Source organism: Vombatus ursinus, unplaced genomic scaffold (assembly GCF_900497805.2).
Source record: "Vombatus ursinus unplaced genomic scaffold, bare-nosed wombat genome assembly UNPS02009062.1, whole genome shotgun sequence".
Taxonomy (NCBI): domain Eukaryota; kingdom Metazoa; phylum Chordata; class Mammalia; order Diprotodontia; family Vombatidae; genus Vombatus; species Vombatus ursinus.
In genome coordinates, this window is record NW_020948840.1 from 21,625,075 (window position 1) to 21,641,034 (window position 15,960).

A 15,960-nucleotide genomic window follows, 5' to 3' on the forward strand; every position below is an offset into this window, starting at 1 on the left:
AGATGAGCTGCACTAGTAAGGATTCCCTGGACAGAGAGATAAGGAAACATAGGAATCCAAGTATACTGAATTTCGGGAAGATGATTACTTTATGTATCAAGTAATTGGAACAGGTACTAGAAAACAAGCTTTCTTTTATTCATATAGATCATAAGATGGCTCTAGAAAAATAAAAATCATTCTCTATGAGGATGAAAAGAAATTTCAATAATAAATATGAAGAAACAGATCTATTAATTATAACTCTAAATATCTAGCTTTTCACATATTTACATTTGATTATGCCTACAAAAACATGGGCTTTAATTGAGAGGTTTGTTTATTACCTGAATTGGAGCTGTTGTGGAACAAAATGGATAAAATAGAAATTTTTTTTAGAAAAACATTTTGTAGATTTTTCTAAATTTGCCGTGTGTCCTATCTAAGCCCCATATGTTAGTGGCCTAAAGAATTGGACTATTTTGCTTTGGAAAGTTTTGAACTAGAATTGATCAGATTTAATTATTTTTAATATGACATTTCAATATTCTGTAGTTCTCATGATCACATTTCAGCGGTTCATGGATCTGTGTAGATTACACAATCTTCTTATGATTGAATATGGTCTTCTATGGTTGCTTTGCTCCCCTTCCCCCAGGCAGGATATGAATCCAGTTCTGCTAGATTTCAAGTCCAGCACTCTAGCCATCATTCCATACTATCTTGGTATTTGTTTTAGGAAAGGTATTTATTTTTTGGTATTTGTTTTTTAGGAAAGTGTTTTATTAAAATATAATTCTAGATATTGAAACTATTGACATTTATCTATTTGTGAATTATTTGTTGCTCAAAGGAGTTTGCTTGATTTCTTTCCAAATTGCATTGCTTTATGCAATTACAAAAAATAAAAGATTTATTTTTGTTGCTCTTTGGAACAATGCCATTTTTACAAACAAGTGTAAATAGAAAAAGTTAGAATCATTTAAATACATGCAGAGAATGATTTTTCAAGAGAACCAATTAAGGGGAAAAATCAGTTCTAGGCTGGAAAGTGTTTCGATTCTTGTTAGTAATGTAAATTCTGCATAGAAAATGGATTGAGAACCATTGGCATCTTTCGATACAGAAATTACATCTATCATGGAATTAGAAATCCCTTTTATACTTTTATTTTGGCAGTGATATCATGCTGAAGTGGATATAGTAAAAACTAATTTTAAAATTCAAGTCATCAAACATTTATTAAATACTTTGTTTCATGTTACTGTGCTAACATTGGGGGAGATACAAAGTTTATATAAAAACTGGTTACTGTACTCTTGGAACTTATAGTCTAGTATAAGGAAAAGACAAATACAGGTATGCAACATTACATAAATTCATTAGAGATTTGTGAAACAATGTTCTCTGTGAGGTAGAAAAGGAAAAGCCATTTTCTGCTGAAAGGATATGAGTATGCTTTTCTCGTGGTGATGGTATTTAAATAAGGCTCTAAAGAATTGAGTAGATGAAGAGAGAGGCCATTCTGGGTTTAGGGATAATTAGTCAATCAACAATCATGTGTTAAGCACCTACTATATACTATGTATTAAGTATCTACTATGTACATTTTGCTGAAAAAGTGTGAGCAATTCTGTTTAGCAACAAACTTTTTATTAAGCACCTACTATGTGTGAGGCATTATACTAGGAATATAATAAAATAGAAAAAAAGGAGATAGTTCTGTCCCTTAAGGAGAAAAAGTGATCTGTAGGGTAATCTTTGAAAGGAGCACTCAAGTATAAGCAGAGGGGTTAGGCTTAACCAGGAGAAGGACTGCTTTATCCTTTGAGACTAGAACAAAGGAGAGTAAGATGGGAAAAGAATATGGGAAGAGAGAGGAGGCAGTTTGTCTGACATGTAGAGTGCATGGAGAGTAATAATATGAGAGATAAGGAATATAAATTAGTACTAGGTTATAGAAGGTCTTGAAAACTGGGCAGAAGAATTTTAATTTCACTCAGCAGTCAAAGTGAAGCATTTATATTTTTTAAGTAGAGGGTAACATGACCAGATTGGTGTGTAAGAAAGATTATTTTGGCAGCAGCTCACATGTGGATGGTGGTATGTAGGGGAAGGAAGAGGGGGAATTGGAAAATGTGTAAGTCATGATTGAGGCCTAAACTGGGTTGGTTGGTAGACATCGAGAAGAGATGTTTAAAATTTTATTTTATGTTATTAAATTAGGTTTTATTGATGTATTCTGCTTCTCACATCATCATAGGTATCCCCAATATCTTTTCCCATCCACATCCTAGAGAGCTATTCCATATAACAAACAGTATTTTTTAAAGAAGAAAAGAAATCAGTACAACTGATTGATAGATTGAAAAAGTACCAAAGCATGTGCAATATGTAACAACTGTGGCTCCCTCACTTCCATGAATAGGTGTGTTTGTGGTGTCTCCTCATACTGTTTCATTGGAGTCGTGGTTGACCTTTATAGTTTTGCTACATTTACTTTTGATTTTTTGGTGTGTGGTTGTTCTTTCCAATTACATTGTAATTACTATGTGTATTGTATTCTTGTCTTTACTTAGTTCACTCTCTATCAGTTCTTTTAGATTTTTCTATGCTTCTCCGTATTCTCACACCATTTCTTAAAGCACAGTAATATTCCATTCCATTCACATACCACAATTTGTTTAGCCATTCCCCAGTCACTGGGCATCTACTTTATTTCCAATTCTTTGTTATTGCAAAAAATGCTGCTATAAATATTTTGGTGAACATGGGGACTTTCTTGATGACTTCCTCAGAGTATAAGCTCAGTAATTAGAGTGTCTAGTTCAAAGTATATGAATACTTTAGTCACTTTATTTGCATAATTCCAAATTGCTTTCCAAAATGGTTGTACTATTTCACAGCTACACCAACAATGTATTAGTATGCTTATCATTCTACAATGCCTACAACATTAAGTATTGCCATTTTTGTTGTCTTTGCCAATTTGTAGGGTGTGAAGTGAAACTTTAGGATTGTATTGGTATGAATGTCTCTATAAATGATTTGGAGCATTCTTTCATTTGATTGTAAATACTTAGCAATTCTTCTTTTGAGAACCCTTTGTTTGTATCCTTTGACCACTTTTCTACTGGGGACTGGCTATTAATACAAATATCCACATGTATATACACACATACATGTTTAATAATTGTTTATATATCTGGAATAACAAACTCTTGTCAGAGAAATTTGATACAAAGATCTTTTTTTCCCATTTGGCTAGAGCAGTGGTATCAAACTCAAATAGAAATGAATTCCATTGGGCAGCATATTGACTTTTAAAAAACCAAATATTAACATTATCTATTTTGTATTGTGTTTTTATTTATTTTGTTAAAAATTTCCCAATTACATTTTAATCTGGTTTGGCCCATTCATGAGTTTTTGAGAAATATTGCAGAGGTGGATTTAAAAGGACTTGATAACTGAGGGCAGATAGGTAGTGCAGTGGATAGAATGCCAGGCTTGGGATCAGGAAGACTCATCATCCTGAGTTCAAATCCAGCCACAGACACTTACTGGCTGTTTGACCCTGGGCAAATCACTGAATGCTGTTTGCCTCAGTTTCCTCATCTATCTGTAAAATGAGATGGAGAAGGAAATGGCAAACCACTCTAGTATCTTTTCCAAGAAAACCCCCAAAAGGGTCATGGAGAGTTGGACACTAATGAAATGACTGAATAACATTTCTGTTTGAAACCTTGAGATTAACTTTAATGCTTTCCCTTCAATCTCACAGCATTCAATATTGCGTATGCAATATGTAACAACTGTGGCCCCCTCACCTCCATGAATAGGTGGGTTTGAGAAGCAAATTTAGGCTTGATGTCAGGGAAAAAAAAGCTTTTTAGCAATAAGAGCTATCCAAAAGTATAATGGGCTATCTCAGGAAATGTGAGTTCCCCCCTTCCCCCACTGAAAGTCAGCAAGCCATGGCTGGGTGACTAATTGTTGTATATATTGAATATCTGTTTTTTTTGATTATCTGTTTTTTTTGAGTATTAGGCTGATGATCACCTAGGTCCTTTCTTTCTCTGAAATCCTGGGTTTCTTTGAAAAGAATGATATATACATATAAAGCATTTTGGTAGTAGACTTTAGTCCCAAAAGGATTAAGTGAAAGCACAGAGCTACCTTGTGGAAGACTTGAATTTGAATCCTAAGTCTCCTGATTCATACAAACATTTGTTAAGTGCCTATTTTGCATTTTCTAGTCCTTCAGGGAACAGGTAAATAGAGTTGAAAAATAACATAATCCCAGTCTGTCCTTAGGAAGCTTAGAATATTTTTAAAAAATTAACATTTTTGTATCACATCAAACTGGAGAAGTATCAACAAATATGAGCATTTTAATATACAAAGAACAGAAAAAGAGGATTGTCCGTTAAACCCCTTAATAATGACATCTATATATATATATATAATAGTAATCCTTATAATATGCAGATTTCATTTTTAAAAGAAAAGTATACATTCACATTTATTTTAAAGCTATAGTGCTCCTCTCTGTCTCCTTGTACATCTCTTTATGTTCTCTTCTGAGTATTTTTTTTAAATGAAATTACAATCTAATAGGAGACTGTCCCTATACATAGTTATGTACTAAGTATGATGCAAGATAGAATGTGATAAGTGCAAAGGAGTGATCCAGGAAAAATGCTATAATAAAATTTTGAGGAGAAATTACCTTATGATCCTAAGTTTGGTGGGAAGATCAGGTAATGCTTTATGGAGGAGCCTGCACTTTAATTGAGCCTTGAGGAAAGATTAAAGGTTTCAATAGACCAAGTGCATGAAGGTCAGGAGGCAGCAAAGTACAAAAGTAACTAATTGGAGGGCTGCTGGGGCAGCTAAGTGACACAATGGATAGACTGCAGGGCCTGGAATCAGGAAAATCCATCTTCTTGAGTTCAAATCTGGCTTATGATACTTACTAACTGTGGGACCTGGAGCAAATCATTTAACTCTGTTTGCCTCTGTTTCCTTATCTACAAAACGATCTGGAGAAGGAAATGGCAAACACTCCAGTATCTTTGCCAAGAAAATCCCAAATGGGGTCATGAAGAGTCAGACATGACTGAAATGATTGAACAACAACAAAAATAATAGTCTAAGTATTTCCCTATATGAAATAGGAAGACTTTTAAAATAGGAGAGTGACATATTTAGACCTATACATTAGGAAGCTTATTTTGACAACTAAAAGACAGATTGAGGAGATAAACTAAAGGCGGCAAGACCAACTAGGACATTATTACAATTAAGATAGGTCAGTAGTTGCAGTGTGAGGAAAGATAGATGTGAGAAATACTGTAAAGATAAAAATCAAGAGATTTTGACCACTGATTGGAGGTAGGGTGTAAATAGTTTAATTCCACAAATATATTGAGCACCTACGAGGCAAAAATAAAAGAATCTCTGTCCTCAGTGAGCTTAGCATGAAGGAAGCATCAAAGGTGATTCCAAGATGACTGAAAAGATAATGTTTCTACTTTCATAGAAATAACATATTGAGGGGAAGATGAGTTATATTTTGCACAAGTTGAACATGGAGGTGTTGGTTAAAATAGAAATGTCTAGGAAAATATTGGAAATATGGTACTCCTCCATACTTCAGTTATACATAAACACATATGTAGAAATAGACACAGACACACAGACACACACACATACTTCAATACCAATGTAATTCAAGATTTCACCTGCATAGGTGCACCCTCCACCAGTGTAGTTTGCTACTCTTTCCACCTTACTAGATCATCCTTGGATCCCAGACATATTTCAGCACTTACTGAGTACATGAAGCCTTGGTAGGACCTACTAGATTTTGTCACTTTCTGGTATAGTGTTTTAGAACCCAGGGTTACCTCCACTCCGTGAAACATTACAGTAAGACTTTGTTAAAGGATTTGTATATATATTTAATATATATGTTTTGTTTTTGATTGCCAGGTGCTCAGAATTTTGATGTCATCAGGCTATCAACATACCGGACAGCTTGCAAACTAAGATTTGTACAAAAAAGATGTAATCGTAAGTTATTTCTACTTGTTTTTTAGACATTGTGAGATCATGTGTGAATCTTTTTAATGCCTAGTATTATAATGTAAGAAATTGTAATATGTTAGCTGCATTATTCTTTATCTTTTATATATTTATGCATTATCTTTTCATATGGATTAGAAATTCCTTAAGCACAAGTTTGGGTTTCACATTCTTTTATATCTCCCACAGTGAACAGCATGATGCTTTGCCCTGTAATGGGTACTCAACCACTATTTGTTAGTTGTTATTTTTATCATGTCAACATACTTTAAATGGGAGGGATGTATTTTTCCTGGTTTTTTTTTTTGGTAGTGAAATGTGTTTGCCACATTTGCTCTGATTTTAAAACAGTAATTTTTTTCATCACTTTAACTTATCACTGTCATTTCTCAATGTATCCTTCCAGAGAAACAAACCTTAAAACAAAAGAAAAAAAAGAAAAAATACTTCAACAAAGCTAACCAACTAAAAAGTCTGACATATGCATTATTGATCCTCTACCTTTGCAAAGAAGTTGGGGAGCAGGGTTCTGTCCTGGGTCCTCTTTTCTTTTCCTTATATAGTAGGTCTTATCAGCTTCCATAGGTTCTACCATCATCTCTTTGCAAATGATATCCAGCCCTAGACTCTCTCCTGAGCTCTAGTCCTGTGCCATAAACTGCCTTTTTTGATCTTTCCAACGGAATTTATTATAAGCATCTCAGATTGAACATCTCCAGTAGAGAACTCAGTATTCTTCCCAGTGCTCCCAAAGTGATCTGTAAAATCACTAGCTCACTACCTACATGGTCTGACCTCTGCAAGTTCCTGATCTGGTTTTGAGTCCTTTTATTAAGGGGGTTTGTTCTGTGAAGTTTGGATTCAGCTAAGGGCCTCGTTTGAGGATCTAGAGGGCCACATGTGGCCTCAAGGTGTCAGGTTCCCCACCCCTGGGTCCATTCCTTGTTCTTTGGAGAGAGCCAGTGCCAGCAACCTTTAGGGACATAATTAAAGTCCCTAAATGCTTCTTGCTCAGCTGCTAAGAGGGGGATGGCCAGCCCAGGATAGTGTCAGATCTGGGGCTTCTCCAGTGAATTCTTCATCAAAGTTACTGATATCTGTTTGCCCTTTGATCTCAGGAATAAAGAGAGGTGGCAGCTGGTGGGCAAATAATGCACCCCAGTCCAGGGTCCTGAAGAATGTTGCTTCCTAACATCCTCAGCATCCCACTCACCAAAGCCCAGACATCTCTTTGGTTTCTATTGAGGTAGAATGTATTTCCTCCTCACTTTCTCTTATAATAATACCTAGTTTACTTTAAAGTTCAACTTGGATTAGTCCATGGGAAAAGACAAAAAAATAGAAGTTGAATTTAGGTATCAAGATACTTCAAAGGGTTGAGGAAGCAGGGAGTAAACTGGAATGCTCTGTGGCAGTTTGATGCCCTGACTGCGCTCTCTGGTGGTACATTCCATTCATAGCAGGTTTGCTTTGGACTGGTCTGTTCCTCAAAGGGAAAAGCACTGTCACATTTTGGGATTTACATAGTGACAGAGCAGAAGTAATCCTGTATCACTCACCTTATATAACAGATAAAGAGTTCATTTCAGAGACTGATTCTGGATTTTTTGAAGAAATTCCATCCTCAATGAAACACAAAGGATTTATAGACATTACAAGCAGAACTCGAGGACAAGAGACATAATCAGTTGGTTGTAGACCTGGCATTGTAAACTAGTATGCACTGTTCTTGAAGGAGCACTCTATGAGATGTGATATGTGCTTGCAAGATTCATCAAACCTGCTAATTAGTATTAATCAATTGATATTAAATTAATATTAAAATTAATATTTTTACTTTTCAACATTGAATAAATTTAGAACAAATATGTGTTGGAAGAAATCTGGAATGTTCCACTACAGATGTAGGTAGACAGCTGTAGGATTTGTAGTCATAGTTTTTTATTCTCATTTTAGATGATACTGAATTTGTAAGAGAAGACAATATAGAAAATGAATAGTTAGTGATATAGATACCATCACAGAAATAACTGGTTTTCCCTAAGATATAGCTTCTGATACCAGGAAGATGGCCGAGGGGAAGAATGTAAATCTTGAAGACTATAAACAATATACATATTTTGCAGGGAGCTTACTCACCCGCATAAGAAAGCTTTGAATTCTATTTAGAGGGATAGGTACTTTAAAAAAATCACAAAACCACATCCAAAGGAGGACAATGTATGATACAGAAAACTTTATCATAGATGTGGGGTCCAGTAAGCCTTAGGTAAAAATAGCAAGAAAGATACTTGTAATAAATATTTATGGCTCCAAATACCTATTTTTAATACATTGGTATAAAGTAACAAAACTAAATTGAAATTTTAAACTGTATAAAGAAGACATTATAGATATCACAGTACAATATATTGCACATTCTATTAAAAGAATATATTAAATGGAGGAATAAATTTGTGGTGGCGGCAGAATGTATGGCTCCATGAGACATGAGAAATATTAAAACAAAGTCAAAAGACAAATAGAAGAAAATCTAAGATAATAAATTTAGAACAAATATGTGTTGGAAGAAATCTGGAATGTTCCACTACAGATGTAGGTAAGACAGCTGTAGGATTTGGAGTTCAAAGAAAACTAGCTAGAAAAACCAGTGGCTTTAGAGTCAGAGGACCTGGGTTCAAGTCTTGTTTTTGATGCTTATTTCCTGTATGATCTTGTCAAGTCACTTAAGCTTTGTGGTCCTTTGTCACCTCAAAAAAAGCCATATATATATTTTACATACTTAAAGTTTATTTTGCTTAGGATTAATCCTTCCATTAATCTACCCTCCTTTTAATTCCCCCTCTCCTTTTCTTCCCTTTCCCTCCTATTTTCTTGTTGAGTAAAATATGTTTCTGTACCCAACTATGTTTGTGTAGTCTTTCTTTTTTTTTTTTTTTTGACCAGATGAGAGTAAGATTCAAATGTCAGCCACTCCCCTCCAGGTCTCTCCCCCCCCCCCCCACCTTGTTTGTGTAGTTGTCTTCTTGGGCACTATGCTTATATGAGATAATTTTCTTCAGCCTGCCTTGCCTCCTCTCTTCCCTCCCACCCAAGTGTGGTCTTCTTCTCTACTTCCATTCTTTTCATAAGATCATCAGGACACAACAGAACCACTATGAAATTTTATCTAATTGGACTCCCTCTATGATCTCAGTGGTGTTATGGTTCAGAGAGGATGCATGTATTATCTGCCCATACTTCAATGTAAATAGTTTATCCTTGTTTAGTCTTTTGTCATTCTTCATTCATTTTTACCTTTTTAACGTTTCTCTTTGCTGCTGTTTGAACTTCAGAATTTCTATATAGCTCTGATCTTTTCATCAGGAATGCTTAGAAATCTTCTGTTTTCTCAAAAATCCATTTTTTTCTCTTATGGTATTATATTCAGTTTTACTGGTTAAGTTATTCTTGGCTGTAAGCCAATAGCCTTTGCCTTCTGGAATATTGTATTCTAAATTTTCTGGGTCTCTATAATGGAAGTTGCTAAATCACATGTGAACCTGATCGTGAATCCTTTGTGTTTGAAGTGTTTCTTTCTGGCTGCTTGCAGTATTTTTTCTTTGACTTTAAACTCGATTTTGGCTTGGCGTTCCTGAGAGTTTTCATTTTGGAGTTTATTTCAGGAGGTAAACCAGTAGGTTTTTTTATTTCTACTTTGCCCTCTTATTCTAAGAGATCTGGGTAGGTTTTTTTTAGAACTTTTCTTGAACTGGGATTTCAGCTCTTTTTTGGGTCATGGCGTTCAGATAATCCAATTATTCTTAATTTTTTTCTCCTAAACTTGTTTTCAAGTTTAGTTGGTTTGGTTTGAAATAGCTTAGATTTTCTTCTATTTGTTTTTTGACTTTGTTTTAATATTTCTTGTGTCTCATGGAGTCATTACCTAGGCAACAATGTGACATCATTTGGATTATAAAGTTGGATGTCTAAGTTTATGTAATACTATATAGTTTTATATTGTGCTGATTATGGCACCATAACAAAACAGATTGTAAAGTGATTTTGTTATTGAAAGGGATATATAGTCACATGGATAACTGGTTATGTTTACCTTGGAATTGATAGCTGTGTTTTTCCTTATACTTAAAAATTGAATAGGGATAAAGATTAGAAAAGGAATTGGACCTGTGATTTCATTGGGAATCCCTTCTATCAATGCAGATACTTACCTTTCAGTAAGTGACAGTCTTGGGGGTTTGTCTAGAGCACTGAAAGGTTAAGTTGCTTAGTTAGGGTTGCATAGCCAGTCAGTACCTGAGACAAGACTTGAACGCAGATCTTCTTGGCATCAAGATTGGCTCTCTATCTGCTAAGCCAATTCAATATATAAATTATTTGTGATTATATAATTGGAATTTCATTCAGTACTCATTCATGCCTAATAAATAATGTTGCTTTATCTTTCATTGCCATATATTATGTTTATATAGTGTTTTATAGTTTACAGAATACTTTGATTATTTGACATTATCTTCTTTAATCCTTATGATAATTCTGTGAGATAGGCAGAGGAATTACCTGAATCTCCACCCTGATACTTTATACCTATACTTGTATGATCTTGGCTAAGTCACTTAATTTCTTTGAACCACAGTTTCTTAAACTTTAAAATGAGAAGGTTGTGCTAGATGACTTTGAAGCCCCTTCCCAGAAATACCAAGAGGTTATTAATTGACCACACAAGGTCTTTGACACCCAGTTCATTGTTTTTTAAATCATACCATTTTAGAGTCTCTAACACCCTGGCCAACAAGTTCATTAGTCTCCCCAGTTTTCATAACCTGTATCATGTACCTTTACTCTGTCTCAGTTACTCATAGTGAAAGTCATACCTTTGATTTTACTATCACTTGTCATAGAAGTTTTTGACCTTTTTGGTCAAGAACTCTGGAGTCATTTTGACCTTAGCTTCCTGTTCCTCCATCTTCCCCTGTCCCTCATGTCTAAATCTGTTTTTCATCCTTACCATAATTTCCAGTTATTCTACCCAACCTATCACCCCTGGCCTGATCTCACTTTCTTTTCTTTCTAATTTTGACCCAGTAGGTAATAATTTAATGAACCCACTTCTCTCATCTTGAAACCCTTGCCTCCTTAACTTCTTATTGTTCATGCCTTGCCAAAGCGTAGCCCAGGGTAACCTTCACTACTTGCCTTCTGAATCCTTGTTACATACTGCTTATTGGTTCTGGAAGAAGTAATACAGCCTTACTGATTGGGTTCCCTGTAGATTTATCCTATCTATTTTTAACTCGTATATGATAATCCCTTTATTTTTCCATGAGTGGCTTTCTCATTTACTCTCTTCAGAATGCTGTGCAGAACATTAACTACTCTCCTTAAGCCCTGTGCCATTCCTTCATCTTCCCTTTCAGCAGAGGACTTTGCCTGATTTTATAATTTCTTACTAGAAATTATTATTCATTTGTCCTGAGCTACCTTTCCTATACCACACAACCCTGTGACACCATTCCCCATTTTCTCCTTTACGTAGTTCTGAACTTGGCTCTTCTGGCCAACAGCAGCCCCACTAATGTACCCTGATTCCTCTTCCCAGGTCACCGTGTCAACTTTCAGTCTCTGTCCCCTAATCCATTCTCACATAGCTACCACCTTGATGTTTCTAAAGTACAAGTGGGACCCTGTTATTCTTCTGTTCTTCCTCTCCCCCCTGGGCCCCCAAATTGCTTTGTATTTCATTTTTATGTACCTTGTGTTGACTTATCTCTATATACATGTCATGTTTTTTCCCCCAGTGGATATAAGTAAACTTTAAGTACAGATATTACTTTTTTTTTGTATCCCCCAATACCTAGCATTGCCTTACATATAACATAGTAGCCTCTTAATAAATGCTTGATGAATGAATGATTGGACCTATGTTTTCTCTTAATTTTGGGGAATCTGTTTTCCTGAAGTCCAAGATACAAATCTGATAGATGTGAAACATATTTTATGCTTTAAAATAGGTGATAGTTTATTTTTTTCTTCATTTTTAGTGCACCTTGTTGATATCTGGAACATGATTGAAGCCTTCCGAGATAATGGCCTTAACACACTGGACCATAACACTGAGATCAGTGTGTCCCGTCTGGAAACCATCATTTCATCCATCTACTACCAACTGAACAAGCGCCTGCCTTCTACTCACCAGATCAGTGTGGAACAGTCAATTAGCCTTCTCCTCAACTTCATGATTGCAGCATATGACAGGCTAGTATTCTATGTGATTGTGTGCTTCATATGATAATATTATGCTGATTTTCCTTTTCATAATTTGACCTTGTTAAATATTGCTAACTGTAGAAGCACAATTAAAAAGTAGGTTCCATTGTTTAAGTGCCTTTTCCAGTTATGAAACATAGGGAAAAATTCAGTCTCGTGACTTGATTCCCTCTAACACATTACACATGAGTCAAAGCATTATATCGAATCTCTACTCCCCTGCAGGAGCAAAAGTTTGGGCTGACTTTTCCTGCTCTCTATTCTGTTACGTTTAGAAAGTGCAAGTCCATTTTAATGATAGCCTTTGAAAAATGTAATGAGAAAGGCAAACATAGTGTTTAAAAAAAGCCCCACAAAATGACATTCCACAACTAAAAAAAATTTTGTCCTTCTCTACTTTTCATGGTAATAACAAAAAGTTGGTCATTCTACAGAAGATAGAAATAGTTTTAAAAAGGACAAAGTCTAACCATTAGAGCCTAGAAAAAAAAGATATTTTTCCTTTCATTGCCTCACTTTCCTTCTTTGTAAAACCATTATACAATATTATATGCATCTGTAAAATGATATAGTGGCTATTATATTTGATGATAAATATGACACGGGTAAATTATTATGATGTTTAGTGTTTTTTCACTTTTTGGCTAACTTCCATTAAAATGCATATCATTTTGGTATGCTTTCCTGCTTTTTCCTGTCAAAAGACATACAGAAATTTGCTCTTTGAAAGTAAAGAATTTTAGGTGCAACGTCAGCCAGATTATCCCAATGTCAGAACTATTTTTCATTGCCTTAAAGGACTCAGATTTGGATGATTCTCTAGGATTAATTTCATTCTAATTGATAACGTATGTTCTTAACCTAAGAAATTTAGTTAAAATTGTGCTAAGGGACGGATGTGAAACATTTTCATATGTCACTGACCCATTGAACAAATCTAATGAGAACCTATGTAATATAAAAAAGCAGCTTAATTTTTGTTTTAAGATCAAGAAATATAAAGTATTTTACTTACCTGTTTTTAAAGTCTATATCAGAAGAACATCACTCAGTATTTATAAACATAATGAAAACTGTTCTTTGGTTCTGTATATATTATGGTTAATTAATGAGAAAAGATAGAAAGACAAAAGGGAGAGTAGGGATACATAAAGTGAAAGAAAAAGGTATAGAGGGAGGAGTACATGCCAGTGTATTGAGTGCTAGACCTGGAATCAGGAAGACCTGAATTCAAACATGGCCTACTTGTGTAACCCGGGATAATTAAATTACCACTTCACTTCTCTTTGTAAATTTGCAAACTTTCTTTCCTTAACTGTAAAATGGAAATACAAATTCCCATCTACCTTGCAGGGTTGTTGTGAGGGTCAAATGAGATAATATATGTAGGAGGACCTGAGTTCAAATCTGGCCTCAGACATGTAACACTTACTAGCTGTATGACTCTGGGCAAGTCACTTAACCCCAACTGCCTCAAAAAAAAAAAAGATAATATTTGCAAGCATTTATTAACATGCCTGGCACATAGTAGGTGCTTTATAAATGCTAATTTTTACATACTATATATATAGAGGTTGATTTAATTAGCCTTCTCAGTGCCAAATATTAATTCCTAAAGTACAGGCCGGGGTAGCTAGGTGGCATAGTGGGTAGAGTGCCCAGCCTGAAGTCAGGGATTCATCTTCCTGAATTCCAGTCTGCCCTTAGACATTTATTGCTGTGTGACCTTGGGCAAGTCACTTAACCCTGTTTACGTCAGTTTCTTCTTCTGTAAAATGAGCTAGAGAAGGAAATGGCAAACTACTCCAGTACCCTTGCCAAGAAAACCCCAAGTGGGATCATAAAGAGTTGAACATGACTGAAACAACTCAACAACAATAACAACAAAATGCAGGACTGGCTTTCTCTCTCGCATGATGAGGAATCTTTAGTAGACTCCTATGGGGGCAGCTTGGTGGCACAGTGGATAGAACACTGGTCTTGGAATCAGAAAGATTTATTTTCATGAGTTCAAACCCAGTCTCAGACACTCATACGGTCTCACTAGCTGGGTGACCATAGGCATTTAACCCTGTTTGCTTCAGTTTCTTCATCTGTGAAATGACTTGGAGAAAGAAATAGCAAACCACTCCAGTATCTTTGCCAAAAACACTTCAAATGGGGTCACAAAGAGTCAGACATGAGTGAAATGACTCCATAACAACAACGATTCCTTCTACAATATTTGGTATTTGAAGCCCTTTACAACTTGGCTCCAACTCTAAACTGTATGCCAAATTCAGAGAACTTGTGTTCCAATCCTGGCTGTGTCACTTGCTACTTTTGTGACCTTGGCTTAGTCACTTCATTGTTCTGAGTCTCAGTTTCCTTATCTTCAAAATAAGGAGTTTAGAATAGATGACCTCCTGAAATCCCTTTGAGCTCCATCTTCCTAGGATGATTTTACATTGCTCTCATTGCATGTTCCATTTTTTTAATAGACTGGCCAATGTGCTGTTCTCCATAAACAACTTGCCATCTTTGCACAGATGTGTCTCCTGTCCCTGTAATTCCCTCTTCTTTCACTTCTGCCTCTTGGAGTTTCTGAATCCCTTCAGTGTTCCACTTAAGTGCTAACTCTTATATGAGGCCTTTTCTGATTCCTTTCATTAACGTTTCCCCTCTGAAATTATTTTGCAAATATTTTGTATAGATTTATCTACGCAAATGTAAGTTTTTTTCTTCAGCTGAATGTAAGTTCCTTCAGGGCAGGAAATATTTGCATTTTGAATTAATATCTGTAGTGTCTACCACAGTGCCTGGCACCTAGTAAGTGCTTAATAAATGCTTATTGAATTTAATTTAAGCAGATGAAGAGAGGTAAGAAATCAGAAAAATGTTAAAAGAGAGGAGAAAGGGAAATGGATGGAGGAAGTAGATTTTGTGATGTGTTTGTGCATATGTTAGACCTGGTTTATTTGAACTATGGGCATCAGAATAAGCGCTGTGTCATTTTAGTGATCATATGCATACCAATATAATTTCCTGCAATTTAATATTCGCTTTTCTGTTTAAAGTTTGCTTTTGAAATTGAGTTCTATTTTCCCATGAAATTTTAAGTAATTTGCACATCTTAAGGAATGATTTGGATTATAAGACTTTAATTTTCACCCTTAGGGAACAAGATCAGTTATCCAGTATACATTGCTACCTTTATGCTACCTTCATCACTCTTTCGAAGAAAAAAACAAAAACCCAAACCCAAGATTCAGGTTGTCTCATTCCATAGTACTTGAAAATTATGATGTTGAAACAATATTTGTTTAATTGTTCAGTACCTTTTTGGTGATTCAGATCAAAGTTTTTGGTCCTAGTGGTTCCTAGTGTGTCTATAATAGGGAGTTACTGATCTTTTTGTTTACTCCCCAACCTCCAGAATAAATGGGTTCATATCCATTTAAAACTAATTTTGTTTCTCAAGTAGATTTTGTGTTCTTATGAGCTTTTAGCCTCATGAAGATCTAGTTACATGAAAAAGTATACATATGTACTTAATGTATTTTTAATATCTAATTTTTTGTTTTGTAACTATGGGGTTTGATTTTTTTTCCTCAAAATCTCTGATATCTCCATTTAGGAATTATA

At 35.2% G+C, this 15,960-nt stretch overlaps 1 protein-coding gene across 5 annotated transcripts in view; it reads left to right on the forward strand.

The window, feature by feature from the left end:
- The window catches only part of DTNB (dystrobrevin beta), a 344,903-nt gene that overhangs the window by 35,844 nt on the left and 293,099 nt on the right, over nt 1-15,960 (forward strand). For all 5 annotated transcript variants that reach the window (XM_027850435.1, XM_027850436.1, XM_027850434.1 and 2 more), the window contains 2 exons: nt 5,977-6,057; nt 12,111-12,324. In XM_027850435.1, coding sequence (XP_027706236.1) covers nt 5,977-6,057; nt 12,111-12,324 — 295 coding nt within the window. The remainder of the gene's footprint in view (nt 1-5,976; nt 6,058-12,110; nt 12,325-15,960) is intronic.